An 18,244-nucleotide genomic window follows, 5' to 3' on the forward strand; every position below is an offset into this window, starting at 1 on the left:
AATTAGTATGAAAGCTCCTTAAAATATATACACAATTTAAAAAGATGAGAAAAAGGAAGCAACTGGGGAACTTTGAGAAAGGTTAGAATAAGTGCTTTCATACCACGTAGCAAGTGAGTGTCTGGTTGGAAGTGGAAGTGTTAGTTGCTCAGTCGTTTGCAACTCTTTGTGACCCCGTGGACTGTAGCCGCCAGACTCCTCTGTCCAGTATTCTCCAGGCAAGAATACTGGAGTGGGTTGCCATTCCCTCCTCCAGGGGATCTTCCTGACCCAGGGACTGAACCCAGGTCTCCTGCATTACAGGCAGATTCTTTCCCGTCTGAGCCACCAGGGAAGCCCATAGGAATGTATGATTACTGTTCTGAAAATATCATTGATCATTATTCCCTTTATAGCCCAAATCTATCAGATTTTATCTGATTCCACTTGATCAAAAGTTTTATTGTTGTTCTACTAATATATAACAATGTACAAATAGTACAGAGATTTATAAAGTTAAAATGAACTCATTTCCTCTCTTCACCGCAAACCCCTCCTTCCCCATGACAGTTACCATTTGTGCAGCTTCTTTTCCTAATAAAATTCTATGTTCTCGTATTTTCTCCTCACCCCCACCCAATAAGGTACGTTTCTTCAGCTTTCTGTTGTTGATGGAGAAAAACTTCTTCCTCTGGGGGAAAAAAAAAAAGTCTTTTTTATTTATATTTTGGCCACAAGGCATGTGGGATCTTAGTTCTCTGCCCAGGGATCCACCTTGCACCCCCTGCATTGGAAGCGCGGAGTCCTAACCACTGGACCACCAGGGAAGACTTTATCTTTACGTGTCTGTGACGGTGGTCTTCAGCCTTGCTTTGTATCCCCTGTACCAGAGGTGGTGGTTTTGCAGGTCCCAAATTCTGCTCAGATGTCTTCATCTTATAAAAATTTCCCCTGCTGATTCCAAAGCGCCCACGGGGTCAAGAGTCATTTATCTAGTGAGGAATCTCAGAGCAGTCATAAATTATACCTGTGATGCTTCTTCGAGAATTATTTTTGGTAGGTTCTTTATGAGAGAGCAATGAGCCTGTCAGCTTTGTGGAAACATGCCTGAGTTTAGATGGCCTGTTTTGTTCCGGGAATTTCACAGAACCTTTCCTTTAGGTTATTTTCAGCATCAGGACTTTATCTCTAACTAAACACTCTTCGTGGTGCTGCCATCTGAGCCTGAGAACGTGATCTTTCATTCCTTTGTGAAGACGGTAGGAATGAGCAGTAACAGGGCAAATCTAGCTTTCTGCCATTTTACATCGAAAATGAGTGGGTAAAGCAAAAATGGGCAGTGCTAAGTCTTCCATGCCAGGCAAACTAGCCTCTGGTCTTGTTTTGTGAAGCTTTTTTTGCCCCTCTCCACCCCCTCCTCCCCACCCCCAGATTTTTGTAGACTTCCTTATAGGAGGTTTGCCTGAGATGCAGGTGGGAAACTCATATGATTCGTAAAACTCCATGCTAATTTCCATTCTTATGTTTTCAGACACAAAACTTGCAGAAATTCATAAAAGCCACTCAGACGTAATAGTAGTCAATTTCTTTAGAAAAATAAACTCAAGGAATCTTTCTTATGTCTTAAATTTTTTGTTAATCTGTACATTTTCTCTTCTAGGTATTCTCATGGGAGCCGTTATAAAAATTATAGAGTTTAAAAAACTGGCAAATTGGAAGGTAGGTTTACCCAACTGTTCTTTTTTTAACATAAGTACAATTTTGATTGGTTCTTAGTTTTAGTGACAGTGATGGTTATGGTGGCCTTCTTATCATTACTTGACTGTGAAGTTTATATTGTCCCATTGATTTTTTAACATTTTAGTAGATTAGGGTTGATATCTTTTCATCTGAGTTTTCTGAAAAAGCATAAATCTCATAGTTTTGAGTTAAGAAGCATTCAATGCCATGTTTTGGTATTTGTGTGCATTTTTACAATCTTAGATGACCTTGCTGTATGCTAGTCTCTCAGTCATGTCTGACTGTTTGTGACCCCATGGACTGTAGCCCGCAAGGCTCCTCTGCCCATGGAATTCTCCAGGCAAGAATACTGGAATGGGTGACCATTCCCTTCTCCAGAGGATCTTCCCAACCCAGGGGTCAAACCCAGGTCTCCTGCTTGGCAGGCAGATTCTTTACCGCCTGAGCCACCAGCGAAGCCCTTGCTGTATACAGACCTCTGCTGCTGCTGCTGCTGAGTCGCTTCAGTCGTGTCCGACTGTGTACAACCCCATAGACGGCAGCCCACCAGGCTCCCCCATCCCTGGGATTCTCCAGGCAAGAACACTGGAGTGGGCTGCCATTTCCTCTCCAATGCATGAAAGTGAAAAGTGAAAGTGAAGCCGCTCAGTCGTGTCCGACTCTTAGCGACCCCATGGACCGCAGCCTACCAGGCTCCTCCATCCATGGGATTTTCCAGGCAAGAGCACTGGAGTGGGTGCCATTGCCTTCTCCAAGCATTAAATGTTAAACAGTGTTTATTTCTCCTAATTCTGTTCTAACAGCTGCAGCTAATAAGACTTACCTACCCAGCACTATAGGCCTTAGAGCATGCGTCATACACTAGCTTCTGTCATCCTCATGACAGCCATGGAGTTAGATGGGCCTCACGTTAGCTCCATTTTCACAGATGATGCAAGTGACCTCGCGGGGCTGGGACACGGCCCGCATCACAGAGCTGGAGAGCAGTTGAGTTGGCGCTCGTGCCCAGGCCCTCTGGGCCCATGCGTTCTGTGTTTTCCCCACCACACCACGCTGTCCTCACTCTGTGGATGATCTACCCTTCCGTTCCCTCAGGGGTCATTAGAGTGTGACCATCGTCTGTGGTCCACAGACTGGTTGAAACTTGAGTAGGGAGCTTAGCAAAACTGATTTTGTGAAGGGAAATATGGTCCATTTCAAAATATTAAAAGAATTGTATGGTAAAAATTCACATTTGAGCCCCCCCTACTTTGAGGCAGCTCCTAGGTGTGAAGGTTAATTTACTTGTGGAGCTGTAGAATATAAAATTTGCAAAACGAGCCTCATAGTCTGAGGTAAAGTGCAATTTGAAACTGTTATAAATAATAGTCAGTATCTTATAATAATCTATAATGAAAAAATATGAAAAAGAATATATATATGTAAAACTGAGTCAGTTTACATCAGAATCAAATACAATGTTGTACATCAACTATACGCCAATAAAAAAAAGAAAGTCTACATTTATAAAATAATAATAGTATTCAGGACGTATTGTATGTGTTAAATGAATTCTCAGTATGTGTATTGAGCTCGGCATATTTCTAGAACTCCCCTCCGCCTGGGAAGGGACTGGGCAGGCCCCACTGGAGCGCGTTGTATATAAAGCTTGGCATTCCTGCAGCTGGTTCAATTTAACCTCACAGTGGCACATTCTCGGGCAGGGAGCACAGACCGTACACCCTTTCTCCACTCTTACCTTGGATAGAGCCTGATGTGTAAGTACTGCCCCCGACACACTTTGTTGATTTAAAATCAGTTGATCGAAATTGGAATCAATTTAAAACCAGTTTAAAAATCATTAGTTTTCTTTTAAATATTATTAATCTATATAAAATTCTAGAAATTTCATGTAAAAATGTGAACTTCTGGCGTCTCTGGAAGAAGCGGACGCTCTCTCAGCCCTGGGCCCACGCTCCCCCCAGCAGGGATCGCTGAGTGCAGCTGCTTCCTGGGGTCTGCGGGGTACCCCAGGGAAGCCTGTGAATGGGTGAGCCCTGCTCTGAGCAGGACTGGGAAAAGAGTTATCCTTTAATTTTCTATGCTTCAGAGTTATTAAATATATTTTTCAGCGTGTGTTGGTTTTCAAGTTAAAGAATAATAACATGTTTAGTAGTATAGACACGTGAACCACATTTGAGTGGTGAATGCAATGAAATGCTTTGAGGAGCCTTTCAGGCAGCCAGTGCTTGACCTCAGAAAAGGGTGAGGTTTTTAGGCTAAGACAGTAGGGCCGGCTCTCCAGAGGAGCTGGTGTTTGTGGAAAGCCAACAGGAAGCAGGGCCTGTTTGGAAACCTGGTGCTGCGGGGAGCAGGGGGAGGAGAGAAAAGCGGTGCTGGAGTGGTGTTTTCTTCCCCTGTTGTTCTGTTTCCAAACTTTCCCGCTGGGCAGCCTTCTGCCTGTGTTGTCATAGGCTTAATATATTTCTTTAAGTCAGCCTGCTTGTTTAGGTATGTGCATTTTTACAACAGTTTTTTAAAAGCTTTTATTGTGATAAAATGAGAACATAAAATTTACCATTTGAGCCGTTTTTAAGCTTACAGTTTAATGGCATTAAATACATTCAAGTGTTATTTAGTCATCACCACTATCTCCAGAACATTTTTCATCACCCCAATCAGAAACCCTACCCATTAAACAATTCCCCATTCCTCTTTACCTGCTTTGTATTCCACTTTCTGTGTTTTGTTTTGTTTTTTTAACATTTTCTGGTTTTTTAGTGGCCCCTATTCTACTTTCTATGTTTATGAACTTAACTATTCTAGTACCTCGAATGAGTGGAATCATGCAAATATTTGTCCTCTTGCATCTAGCTGCTTTTCCTTACCGTGATGTTTTTAGAGTTCATCCACATTGTAACCTGTAGGATCACTTCTGTCCTTTTATGGCTGGATAACATTCCGTGGTGGGCACAGCCCACACTTCCGTTCACCCGTTCATCTGCTGCCGGGCCCTGGCGTTGTTTCCCCCTTCTGACTGTCATTGAATGATGCTGCTATGAACCTTGGTGAACGTTTATTTTAAATAAGGAGACTTTATAATACTGTTTGAAGTGGGGAGCCAATATTGTTTTTATAAATAAATATGAAAACAGAGTGGTACATTTGCTTGCTGAAGCCTCTGAGGCCAAGCCTGCCCTCTTGGTCAAGAAGACGGATCGGCACGGTGGAGACAGGCTTAGCCGGGTGGCCCCAGATGGATGCGTCCGACTAACTGGGATTGAGAAAGAGAGTCAGAACCGGCTGACTTTCTCAGCCTGTGGGGTCGGTGGTATTTGACACACGTTGCTCACGTGCCGCCTCAGGCCCCTTGAGGGGAGATGTTGCCAAAGGAACCTGGGGTCTCTCTGTGACACAGTCACCGTCAGGTGGCGTGTGTGTCTCCCAGGGCTTCTGTAACAGATCAGCACAGACCGAGTGGCTTGAAACAGCAGAGGTGGTGCAGGCATAGTTCTGGAGGCCCAGAAGTCTGCAGTCAGGGTGTTGGCAGGGCCACGCCTCCTCAGGGAGGGAATCCAGGCCCTCGGGGAGAATCGTTCATTACCTCCTCTAGCTCCTGGTGGTCCCGGGCCTGCCTTGGCTGTGGCAGCATAACTCCTCTCTCTGCCTCAGTCTGCCTTCACGTGCCTTCATCTCTGTGTCTATGAATCATTCTCTGTCTCTTTTAAGGACACTCTCATTGGGTTCAGGGCCCACCTAACCCAGCAAGATCGCAACTGGGTTCTGCCCTTCATTTCATCTGCAAAGACCCTATTTTCCAATCAGGTCGTATTCTGAGGTTCCCGGTGGACACAAACTAGGGATAGAGGATGCTGTGAACCCGCTGCGGGTGGGCTCTCCTTTCTCCCAGGGGAAGTTTAGTTTCTGAAACTGAGAGTCTCTGCCGGTCCTACCACACAGAGCCTGTGGGTAGGGTGCTCCACAAATCACAGAGGTCGGCCCATTTCTTTTCACATGGCCCCAGTCTGAGTCATGAGCTTGTTATACAGGCTGTTATTTTAAGACTTAATAAGGCATTTTCTGAAATCATCATTTGCTTCTATTTTGAGCCTTTTTCGAATGTCATTTTAAGTCCTTCTGGTAACAGCCATACATTTGTAAGGATACATTTATCATTCTTTTGACTAGGGATTTTGACAAGAAATCAAACTGTCAAGATTGTGGCTTGGGAATTTTCTTTTGAAAAGGTCCTGATTTTTCAGTTTTAAGTAGACTGTATTACTTGTCCTCATTTGGGTTTGAGAACCAGTATGTATTTTCCCTCCAATCCACCACAGTTAGAGCTTCCTTCCTTCCATTGTCCCTTCCTTCCTTCATCCCTTCCTTCCTTCCTTCTGTAGGTTTGTAAGAAGAGAGCTGTATTAATATAGAAGATGAAATTATTATTTCATCCCCCCAAAGTTAGGGTAACTTTGTCCCTGAAGATATTCATATTCTAAAAATATATTTCATAATGGTACTTAATGTTTGAATCTGAAAGCTGGCAAGGGGCTCACTTTATAGCCACGTCCCAAGTTGCAGGGGCATCAGGTGAGAACTGTTTCATCACAGTCAGATTTAGGAAAATGGCATAGTTGTCTCTGATAGGCAGAGAAAAGGCAGAGCTATTTTAAACATGAGTGGGGTTTACCCTCCCTCTAAGTGGATTGTTTTAGGGCTTACCGTTACCTCTTCCCTGGAGGAATTCCAATTTGTGGACTTGTTTTTGAAAGTGTTCTCTTTGAATTGAAATGTTTTCTATATTAAAGTTAATTTACTTTCCTTAGTAGGATGAAGAGCCTACTGCTGTACATTGGAAGCAGCTCATTCTGCTGCTTATTTTTCTGGTCACCTTTAAAGTAGTTTGTTCTACATTTTTAAATGCGGGTTTTCTTTGAGGCCTTTGTATGTTTGTTTGTTTGTTTTGTCACTGCTTTTGTTTGGTTTTATCATCAGGGAGTGATTTAAACATTGTATGTTTCCACTGGGCCAAGTTCCGAGAGAAGAATGACTTTGGCTCTTCACTGATATATTTATTCTGAAAATACACCTTTTATGTTTGCAGGAGGAAGAAATGTTTCGTCCAAATATGTTTTTCCTCCTCTTGCTCCCACCTATCATATTTGAGTCAGGATACTCGTTGCACAAGGTAAGACTCGGGCACGCAGTAGTGCTTGTGGTCTGGGGGCTCCTGTGTGTCCTTAAGGGCGCGGGGCGTTAGTGCAGCGGCGGTGGCTCTGTGTGAACAGCCTGGGGATGAGGTGGAAGCTGGACCCTCGCGCCTGACTTGTAAAGAGGAGCAAACACGATCGGTGGGCTGCTCTCATGGTTTCAGGCGGTGTGGCTTTCTAGTGTTTTCCTTAGAGGGGTGCTTTGCTTAGAGATGACCAATTTAGAAATATGTATTTATTTGGCTGTGCCAGAACTTAGTTGCTGCACGCGGGATTGTCATTGAGGCACGTGGGTCTTTCGTGGCGGTGCACGGGCTTCTTTCTAGTTGACGTTCAGTAGTTGCAGGACAAAGGCTTAGTTACCCCGAGGTATGTGGCCTCTTGGCTCTGAGCAGGGATCAAACCCACATCCCCTGCATTGAAAGGTGTATTTCTGTACCACTGGACCACCAGAAAAATCTCCCAAAGTGATTTTAATGGCACATGGATGTTATACTCACTCCTCTTAGAGTCAGACTAACCCATGCTAAAAAGTCAGACTGTGTCCTGCGATGACAGGATGGGTGCCCCAGGCCTGCTGGTTTCTCCCTCTCTCCCTCCTTTGGCCCACCCACCCTTCAGAGTCTCCGCCCTCAGGCCCTTCTCTGGGCCTCAACTCCCAGCGGACTTCAGCCCCGGACCCTGTTCCTTCCCACCTTCCCATCCCCTCCCTGGCCCTGCTCCTCCTCTCCAGACAAGAGCGCGGCCTTCCCCCCAGGCTTCCGAGCTCCTTCTGGCCCATTCACTGACTCCCACAGTTGCTCTGCCCATTCTTGGCTCCCGACCCTGCAGCGCAGTATCTGGCCCTGCCCGGTTCTCTGCTTTGCTCTGACATTTCTGGTCTCTGTCCTCCAGCTTCCGGCTGGACGCTTTCTGCCTCCAGGAGAAAGCAGGAGCTTCTCATTTTGTGTACCCTAGGCTTTTCTTTGTCTGTGAGTTCTTTTTAAATATTCGTGTATTTAAGTTTTGAAATAAGGTGATTCAACTTAAAATACTAGTAGTACAACAGTTATTTTGTAAATGTGATTTTAAAACAATATGAGGGTTGGAAGGACTCAAGGTTTGGCCTGTCCGTGGAAAGGGAAAAGAGCCTGATTTTGGACCCAGAGACCTAGGTCTAGTCGTGCGCTGCCCCCTATGGGTTCCTTTTGAGTAGTGCCTGCGTGCTAAGTCGCTTCAGTCCTGTCTGACTGTGACCCGTGGATTGTAGCCCGCCACGCTACTCTGTCCATGGGATTTTCCAGGCAAGAATACTGGAGTGGGTTGCCACCCTGGAGATTCCTCCGGGAGATCTTCCTGATCCAGGGGTCAAACCTGTGGCTCCTGCATTGTAAGTGGATTCTTTGCTGCTGAGCCATGGGAGATGCCCCCTTTTGAGTAGAGTAGAAATTAAAAATAATGACCAAAAAGATCCCCAAACCCTACCTCCTAGGTTGCATTGAGATTTACATTAGATGGAAAGATGTAAGCAAAGCACCACTCACCACATTAAATAATTGGTAGTGCTTCTTGTATTATCTGTTATAACCTGACTAGTTATTATTTGGAGAAGGAAATGGCAACCCAGTCCTGTATTTTTGCCTGGGAAATCCTATAGACAGAGGAGCCTGGCAAGCTTCAGTCCAGGAAATCAAAAAGAATCAGAGCCTCTAGGCAATAATTAATAAGAATTTAATAGGGGATATATTTATACATACAGCTGATTCACTTTGTTCAGCAGAAACTAACATAACATTGTAAAGCAGTTATACTCCAAATATAAATAAATAAAAAGTAAATAATATTAATAACATAATAAACTTGAGAATTAAATTTGTCGTGAGAGTTTTAGTAAAAACATACAAATTAAATCTTTAGTTTTCCTCCTGAATAGTAAAGCAAAATTAAGATGTTTAGTCCGGAGTTTTTTAGTTACCATTTTACTGTGTATTAATCCAAAGAAAAAAGAACAAGAAATTTAGTGTTTAAAAAAATCCTATATCTTGTAAAACTGACATCAAATAATTGTTAGAAAAACAAGCAAGAAGGATTTGAAGGTCAGTGTCCTTTACTCTTTAATTTTGTGGACAAATCTTGAAAGAACTGAGAGTGGACTATGAAAATACTTCACGACAGCACTGAAGAAAGTCGGGTACATATTATCTTCTTTTTGGTGTGCTGCTTGGCGTGAGATTTTAGTTTCCTGACCAGGGATTGAACCTGAGCCCTCGGCAGTGAGAGCATTGAGTCCTAACCACTGAACTGGAACTCCCAAAAATGATTTTTTTGCTTAAAAACATGACACTGGTTATTATATTAGCACATGTAAAGTTTTTTATCTTCTAATTTTTTCAGAGGAGGGGGAAATAAACTTTTCAAACTTTGAGGAAAATAGTTTCTTGAGAGAAAACTTCTTTGAAGATGACTTTCCAGCGGAAAATGTGACAGTTTATGTGACAGGGACTAATGTGAGTTGAAAGTGTGAATTTAGAGACTTCTGTCCACTGCCGGCACTTGTCCCTGAAGAATAGGAAGTTGACTTTGTTTTATTTTAATATTGCTGTATTTGCTGGTGTAAGTTTGAGTTTGGACTAAAAATTTCCATATGATTATCATCAATTGATATGCATTAGGTAGGCAGCTATTTGGTTCTTTGAATTATTAGTGCCATATAAAGAATAGAACATTAATTATGTCGGAAAGAAGCAGATGAATTTGCCTTATGTAGCAAAGGGAAGTTCTTATAGTGGGGTAAATTGAATTTTGGTAAATTTTCAATATTCAGATTAATATTAGCCAACTACATAAGTTACAACAGAATTAGATCCCTGTAAACAGACAAAAGTGTTGGTCGCTCAGTCATGTCTGACTTTTTGCGACCGCATGGACAGTAACGTGCCAGGCTCCTCTGTCCACATGGACCATAGCCTGCCAGGCTCCTCTGACCATGGAATTCTCCAGGCAAGAATACTGGAGTGGGTGCCCATTCCCTTTTCCAGGATCTTCCTGACCCAGGGATCGAACCTGGGTCTCCTGCCTTTCAGATGGATTCTTTACCGTCTGAGCCACCAGGAAAGCACCAGGAAAAGACCCTGATGCTGGGAAAGATTGAGGACAAGAGGAGAAGGGGGCGACAGAGGATGAGATGGTTGGATGGCATCATTGACTCAATGGGCATGAATTTGAGCAAACTCCAGAAGATAGTGAAGGACAGGGAAGCCTGGGGTGCTGCAGTCCATGGGGTCACAGAGTTGGACATGACTTAGCAACTAAACACACACAAACAGACCAAGAGGTAGTGTAATCTGTTCTTAAAAAAACAAAACAGCTCTTTGCAAAGAAAAACTCATAGATGAAAGTCTTGTTTAGGGAAGAACCCAATCATTGTGTTTGCCTTAAGTTATTTTAAAGTTCTTTGTGTGCTAAAGATTGATATGCCAAAGTAATTGAATGTCAGATCGTGGGCAGCCAAATCAAAATTGCAAAAAATGAAGCAAAGATACTTCCTGAAGGAGATAGGTTTAGTGGGCTCTTGGTGTTGAGCTAAGGTCTTTTGAAGTTAGATTTAAAGTATCAGTCCAGTGGTTAGGGCTCAGTGCTTTCACTGCCAAGGGCCTGGTTCAGTCCCCGGTCAGAGAACTAAGATCCCACAAGCTGCATGATGCGGCCAAAAAAAAAGTATCAGTTCCTTTTGTCTGTGGCTTGACAATTTCTGACTAAAAAAAAAAATGGGATTCCTTGTTCAGGCCCACAGTCAAAGGCCATCAAGGTTCCCTGGCCTTGTCCCCAAGTAGAGTCCACAGGATTCTAATAAACAACTTGTTTTTCTTAACTTTAATGGATATGTGAAAGATGTTACTACTGCTTGTACTCAGATATTTTCTCTTAAGTGCTGTCAAGTATAGATGGGAATATATTTGTCATATTTATTTCACTCTGTTTCACTAATAGTGCAATAAAATTGCTTAAAAGATGTGGACAGCAAAAAAGGAGTTTCTGATAGTATAACCTATAACATTGACATAACCTTGACATTCTTTATAGTAATGTACCTCTTCTTAATTAATTGAAAAAATTATCATTATATAGACTTTGGGCTTTGATCAAACACGAAGCACAGCTAATTCCTTCAGTACCTGTTCTCTGGGCATCATCCATCTGACGGGCGTCTGCCAGTGACTGTGTTGCACCAGAGCAGACGTGGTCATTGCCCGCCCCGAGCCTGCAGCCTAGTGGGAGGGACAGATAGCAGTCAGGTAATGACTTAAGTAAATGTCACATTTCAGCCGCGGCAAGTGCTACCAGGAGAAAAGGCATTGTGCATCAAGAACATAGGCTGCGATCTGACTTGGCAGAGGGATCAGAGAAGGCTTCCCTCAGGGAAAGTAAAAAATGTCCTGAGGCCTTTGGATGTTGACGGTTCAGTAAGCAGAGGGGAAGGAGGAGTGGGCCAAGCCCAGAGAGTATGACGATGTATTTGAAGAAAAAAAGCTCCCAGTGAGGAGACTTCCCTGGTGGCCCAGGGGCTCAGGGCCCGAGCTCCCAGCGCAGGGGCCCAGGTTCCATCCCTTGGTCGGAGAACTGGATCCCACATGCTGCAACTAAAGATCCTGCGTGCCACAATGGAGATCAAAGATCCCGTGTGCGGCAGCTAAGACCTGGCACAGCCAGATAAATTAAAAAGGAAAAAAAAGCTACCAGTGTGACTGGGAACCCAGAGAGCAAAGGGGAAGTTGGAGACTTTGAAGGGATCGAACCATCCAGGCTTTGGTTGCGTTTTATGTACATTTTGAGTGGAAATGGGGGTCAGAGTGAAGGCAGCACTATCAGATTTATCTTTTGCAAAGATCATTCTGGAAGCCCTTGAAGAGCAGAGGGCAAGGCCAGGGATGGTTGAAACTTATTATTAATGAAGCTGTGCAGTAGTCCAGGGGGGAGAAGCAGAGATGTGAGGGACGTGGGGAGGGCAGACTCCCCGGGACTGGCTCTGCACTGCAGGTGGGGGTGAGGGAGGGTGTCCAGGTTTCCAGCTTGCCAACCCCGGAGGGTAATGGTGCCCTTTACAGAGATTCAAGCATGTAAGCAGGGCCAGTTGTGGTGTACGTGACTTCACTGACCAGACCAGCCTTTCTAATCATTTCTCTCATCTCTGCTCTTTCAAACAGGGTAATTTCTTTCAAAATATTGGTTCCATCACCCTATTTGCTGTTTTTGGTACAGCAATTTCCGCTTTTGTTGTAGGTGGAGGAATTTACTTTCTGGGCCAGGTAAGGAAAATATCTTTGAAAAACCTTGCAAACCTTATATTCTTAGAGCTTGTGCAGGAAAGTGGGGTAGGGACACCTGATGGGACCTGGGTTTCCAGTCAAGGTAAATACTCCTGCAAAGAAATCCAAAGTCAAACAGGCACAGTAAAGGCGTGCTCAAGTTGTTTCTCAGCATCCTCGAGAAGCTTTGCTGTCTGGAATTGAGTGAATCTTTTCCATAATCCCCCAAAGTATTTGATCATATTTGCAAACCAATATTGTCTTAAGTTGGAATACCTAAAAATAAAGCAGAATATATACCATCAAGATCTTCAAATTATAACAATATCAGTTATGTTATCAGACTGAAGCAAAGTTAAATTTCTGTTTCTTTAATAAAAATTTGCATTTTAAAAATCAAAAATGGTTGTGAATGTGTTCACTCCATTCCAAGCTGTCCTGTAGAATTATCTTCCCTGGATTCTCCACCATTCCTAAAGCAGTTCCCAGTGTCATCAATTGAGTGCTTTGTATTTTGAGTTCAAATTAATTTGAATTAATTAATTCAGACCTACCTAGGAAAGTAGTATCTATGGCTTTGCCTTATGCATGTCTATTGCATGTCCCAGTTCTTTTCCAGTACGGTCAGTTGTAGAAAGTTTGTCGACCCCAGTTCTGCAAATGCAGTTTGAAGTTCAGGCCTTGGGGTGACTGGCAGATTTCTTTTATGTGTGTCAGATGTGTTTGCTTCTTTTGTTGGCTCCGTCTGATCTTCACCTTTACCACTGCCTCGATGGCACCAGAATAAATCTGTCTGTCATGCAGCCTTCTTCATTGTTCAGCTTCCAGCATCAAAGGAGAATAAACTTTAGAGAAGAAAACTAGTTAATTTGGCTTGAGGAATGTAGCATTCTCTGTCATACTTTTGATGTATGATGATCAGATGCATGCCTAAACTAAAACTTAGGAGTTTTCTGTATTTTTCAAGTGGTTTGGGGAGTGAAGATTAATGTCCTTATTAGTCTGTAATAAAACACTAATGGACATTTTAATCTTCTTGGCTGTTCTCCAGGGGTTTTTTTTTGTGTGTGTCTGTGTTTGTGTGTTTTATTTTACAGGCTGATGTAATCTCTAAACTCAACATGACAGACAGGTAAACCTTTTGTACTGCAACACCTGTGTGGCTGTACTTTCTTACCGGGGAAAGTTTTCTCCGTATTGATTCCTGATTTCTCTATTGTGTCTCTTGGTTTGGCTGATGATTTCTGCTGTAGAATCTATTCTGAATTAATGTGTATCTCCAAAATGAATCAAAACTATCTTGAAGAATTTTGAAGATCTGCAGTCAGAGAGTTGCTGATGGAAATGATTTAGTTTCAGCTTTCAAGGGAATAACTCTTGGTTCGTTAACTGGCGCGCACGCACACATGTGTGCGCACGCACACACACACACACACACACACACACACACTCTGCAGGCTACTACACATTTGTCCTTTTTTTATTAAAGATCACCTGCAGCTCATTTCTAGAGCTTTTCAATGGCCATAATGGAAATTTGTCTCCTTGACAGGTTGGGATGGAGTCAGGGGTGAGGTGTCAGTCTTTACTCTGGGATTCCCACTAAAGGGAGCGGGGAGGGGGCGGTGGAAGCAGGCAGGGCAGGGCCTCTGTTGTGGGCACCCTCCCCAGGCTGAAGCTACTTGTCAGACACTCAGAGCTGCTGTCTAGGAGCCCAGTCCAGGAATTTCCATAATCGGCTTAGCAGGAAGCAACCTGGGCAGCTGTCTCTTGGAAGGTACCAGATCTAGTGCTAAAAAAGTGCACACACAGAGTGTGACCTGGTTTCCCCTCACTGAGACAGCCAGTGAGACTGCAACCCGTCTCTGTGTTTCTCTGCCAAGAACACTGGGTTCTGTTCTCTGGCCTGGTTGGGGCACTTGAACCCGGCGCTCAGCCCCGGGGCCCTTTCACTGGACCAGCGAGAGTGCTCAGCCTCTACAGCAGCACCTTGGAGCCCTTTTCGTGAGAAATGTGCCTTCGATAACATCAAGTCCAATCTCGTTTTCTCTCCAGGGACATAGATGTCAAAGCTTTTGTTGTAAGATCGTCTCGATATATAAACAAGGAGGGAAAGACGCATTCTTGTTTCACAGGGAGCAGGAAGCAGAGCAGAACTGATGGCCTGTATTTTGTAGGTGTTTTGCAACTGAAAAGAAATGCTCAAAGCTCAGAGGCTGTAAAGGCAGATGTCATAGCATTCAGTCCTTCAGCCTGTCTGGGGACAGCTGGTTAGAGACACAAAAAATACTTGATAAATCCTTGTGACATTGAATGGAACGGGTGGATGGGATGTTCAGGAAGTGAGGAATAAAAGGATTGGCCCTTCGACAAGCAGAGTAAGATCCAGGTGGAGTTTCTTTGTGGGCAGACACTTCCTTTCCTGTTAGAAAGTGACTGTCGCGCAGATTGTGGGGGTGGGAGGGGGTGTCCTCTGGGGGAAATTAGCTCGCGGTTATAAACCACACAGCTGCAGGGCCTGGTGGAACCCTTCACAGAAGGAAGCTGGCCAGGTGTGTGTCTAGAGCTGGTGACGGTGGTGAACCAGGGAGCCCACTCTGTCTGAAGGGGACCGCCACCTCTTAGCTGCATCTGGTAATTACTATGTAGAAACATGGGCCCAGAATGACTAGATACCTAATTTTTTAATTCAAAAGAGGCCAAGTTTCTAGATTTTAATAGGGAATTTTTCCAGTTTTAAATGTTGGCAACTTAATCCAGTTTAAAACACCATGCCAAAAAAATAAATGATAGAGTAATTTTTAAAATCATAATAAAAATAAAACACCATGCAGGTCAAGCGTGGACCTCTGCACTGTAGAAAACATGAAATTAACTTTGTTGCACAGAAGATTTTACTTTATGGGTGTTTCTACCAGAAAGCGAGTTCCCTCGTAGATGCGCGCTGTATTATTTCACCACCCCAGTCCATTTTCTTTCTGTTTTGTGGACCTTCCTGTCTTCGGGGATGACAGACTCAAGAAAACGCATTGTTCAGGTGAACTTCCGGCTCCTGGCCTTTGAAAGACTGGATCCTGAGGTGTGAAGTGGAGCAGCTGAGGGCAAAGTTCAGTGACCGCTTAGAGGCAGAGCTCTCCATGACCCAGACAGTTCATAGTTCAGCCTTCCCATGTTCTCTGTCAGAAGCACTGTGCCCTAGTTTAGATTCACAGCCAAAGCCACGTGCTCTACGGTCTGTGCCAGGCGCGTCTCCCCTAACTTCTTAGGGGAGTTTCAGACACCCAGGAAGGGGGAGGCGCTGCCTGCACCCGACCACCTGCATCCCACAGTCACTGCTGAGCTAGATTTGCTGTAACACAGGTCTGGCCATCTCTCCATCCCTGTGCCCATTCGTCAGTCCACCTTCCCCTTCCCGCTGTTGGATTCCCAGGTCAGGATGCCACGGGGACTGTTGCAGAGAGCAGCAGTCAGTCCTCTTTAGTGCAAGTGAAACCCGGCACCAACTCGTTTTAGCAAAAAGAAAAAAAAAGCAGTTTGTTGACTCATGGAACTGAAGTGTCCCCAGAGTCACAGCTTCTTGCACGACAGCCTCTGGGGACCCGGTGTCCGGAACCCCTGCCCTCACTGTCGTCGCTCAGCCTTTCCCTGGTCAGCCTCACCGCGGGCATGCTCACCCCGCTTGGCCGCACCAGAGGCTCCAGGCTCACGGTCCCCCTCACTTCATCCACCCCTGCCAGGAGGGCTAGCCAGATTCCTGGTGACCTGTTAAGATGCCTGCTGACGGTCCTCTGACCAGGTTTGGGTCCCCTGCCTACTCCTCGAAGCCCACAAACCTCCGCAGCTGGAGGGTGGAGGGGGCCGGGCTCCACAAAGGAAAGCTGGAGGGCGCTCACTGGAACTGGGGCTGTGGGTGCCCCCTGAAGGACGAGGGGAGGGCCGGCCGAGCCACACAAAGTCAGTGCCCGATGCACGACCCACCCACGGCTCCCAGGTCCCCACCCCACTTCGGGATGTACTTTGTAAAATTTTTGCCTGCAACTCACTGCTTTCAGGATCTTAGTTCCCCAACCAGGGATTGAACTCAGGCCTCTGCAGTGAAATTGAGGAGTCCTAACCACTGGACCACCAAGGAAGTCCCCAAGATATAGTTTTTAGACATTCTTCTTCCTTTGAAGCCCTTTTATGTTCTGTGGGTGAGGAGAGTGGGACTAAAAGAAGAGAGAGAACCTCTGTGGGCTGCAGAGCGGGGGCATCAAGGCCAGCCGCCAGCAGCTCACAGCCTCCTGGGTTGGTGGGATTACCTCTCCCTCCCTTCCGCCTGCCTGCCTTCCCCAAAGAGCAGTTCAGATCCTGAGAACACACCGCCTGGGCGCTCACGGTGGGGGCAAGAGGTAAAGTCACAGCTCGTAAAGCGCATGACAGTCTCTGTGGGGACAGGGCAAGTCTGAGAACTGCAGTCTGAGCTGAGACTGTCTTTCAGGGTCTGCTCCTCAGCTTGGGACCTGGAGACCATCCTCAAAGTGAGCAGGCTGTCCCGTGTAAGTGCACATTAACCCAGCTCCCAGGGCACTATCACGGAAACCAGAAGGCTGGGTTCTTGATGTATGAAGAGCTCTGTAGCTGGCCAGGCAGCCAGGAGTCCCCTCCTGCCAGCCACTCCTCTCCCTGAGCTCAGAGCTGGATGAGCACAGAAGCTGCCGGGAATATCCAGGGGACAGCACGCCCTGGTCCCCAGGCCAAGTAGCCCCTCTTCCCTCCCAGAAGGGAGGACGGGAAGTGGGTGGATGGGCCTGAGACTGTCCCCTGACGGCTCCAGGAAAACAGTGCCAGGCGTAGCCTTTTGAGGAAATCAAAGGCTTGCAAGAACTCTTGGGGAAACAGACACACGGGTGAGAGAATAACCGTCCCAGCCCCTTAGGCAGCCCCCAGGGATGACCTGGCCTTGCCTCCGTGTCCCAGCCACTCTGGCTCACTACACCGCTGCCAGGCTCACTTTTTTGCCTCTCAGGCAACCAAGCTTGCTCTGCCTCCAAGGGGGCTTCCTCTGGTCACTGCCCCCAGTGCCTTGGCTTACCACCTGCTTCTTGTCACGTAGGCCCTTGTTTCAGTGATCCTCATCTCTTCAGAGAGGCCTTTCCTGGCCCCCCGCTCTGAGGGGTCCCCACCCACACCATCCTGCCACGTTACTCCCATCACCCTGACTTCCTGTGTAGCACTGGCCGTTTCCTGAGCTGGTCTCGGCCCCGGGCATTGCTGTGTCCGGCGTAGCGGGTCAGAGCCCCCACTCCGAGTCAGCTGGCCTGTGTTTGCATCCTGCTTGGGCAGGGTCCTTAACCTCATCGTCCCTCAGTTTTCTCCTGTGTAAGCGGGGCAGTGTGAGATGCAAACTGGTTTCATACGGTTGCTGTGTGGATTATTGAGTTACTGTCTGTAAAGCGCTTAGAACAGTGCCTGGGACATGGTAAGTACCACATAAGTATTTGCTGTTATTATTAGCCTCAGTGCTTGAAACAAAGTAGGCGATTAATGCATGTGTGTTGGAGGAATTAGACCTTCCTGGTTGCTGGGGTGAGAGCACTGGCCTGGTGGGAGGCAGCCCTGGTTTTGATGTCTGCCACCCATGCCGCCCGGCCCCTGGAGCACGCTGGAAGTGCTGCGGACTTTCGGCACTTCCTCAGATGTTGCAAATCTGAGTGGAGGCTGGTGACCGTCACAGACGGTACTCTGGTGGCCTGGTGACAAGGGGCAAAGCACAGGTCAGGCCCAGGAGCACATGGGCCCTTTGGGGGCCATGGCTCCAGCTGCCCTGACCAAGAAGGCTGGGATGTCCGTCACGTGTTTAAGCAGAAGCCTTCCTTCTGTCCCTGCTCAAGGTGAAGGCTCGGTTCTTGAGGTGGAAAACCAGGCCACTCCTTACAGCTCCTTGTGGAGTGGACCTTTCACTGCTCCACCCACAAGTGTCAATCAGCAGGTATTTTAAGTGGAAGACAAGACACCATCTTCTGTAGTTCCTTCAGCTACAATGTGTCCCGCTTTGTTACACTCAATAGT

General features: G+C 45.9%; 1 protein-coding gene across 6 annotated transcripts in view; it reads left to right on the top strand.

Annotated features, from left to right (window-relative positions):
• The window catches only part of SLC9A8 (solute carrier family 9 member A8), a 73,940-nt gene that overhangs the window by 22,222 nt on the left and 33,474 nt on the right, over positions 1-18,244 (top strand). For all 6 annotated transcript variants that reach the window (XM_043882862.1, XM_043882860.1, XM_043882863.1 and 3 more), the window contains 4 exons: positions 1,640-1,698; positions 6,803-6,886; positions 12,092-12,193; positions 13,291-13,325. In XM_043882862.1, the coding sequence (XP_043738797.1) occupies positions 1,640-1,698; positions 6,803-6,886; positions 12,092-12,193; positions 13,291-13,325 (280 nt within the window). The remainder of the gene's footprint in view (positions 1-1,639; positions 1,699-6,802; positions 6,887-12,091; positions 12,194-13,290; positions 13,326-18,244) is intronic.

Source organism: Cervus elaphus, chromosome 23 (genome assembly GCF_910594005.1).
Source record: "Cervus elaphus chromosome 23, mCerEla1.1, whole genome shotgun sequence".
In the NCBI taxonomy this organism is placed as follows: Eukaryota; Metazoa; Chordata; class Mammalia; order Artiodactyla; family Cervidae; genus Cervus; species Cervus elaphus.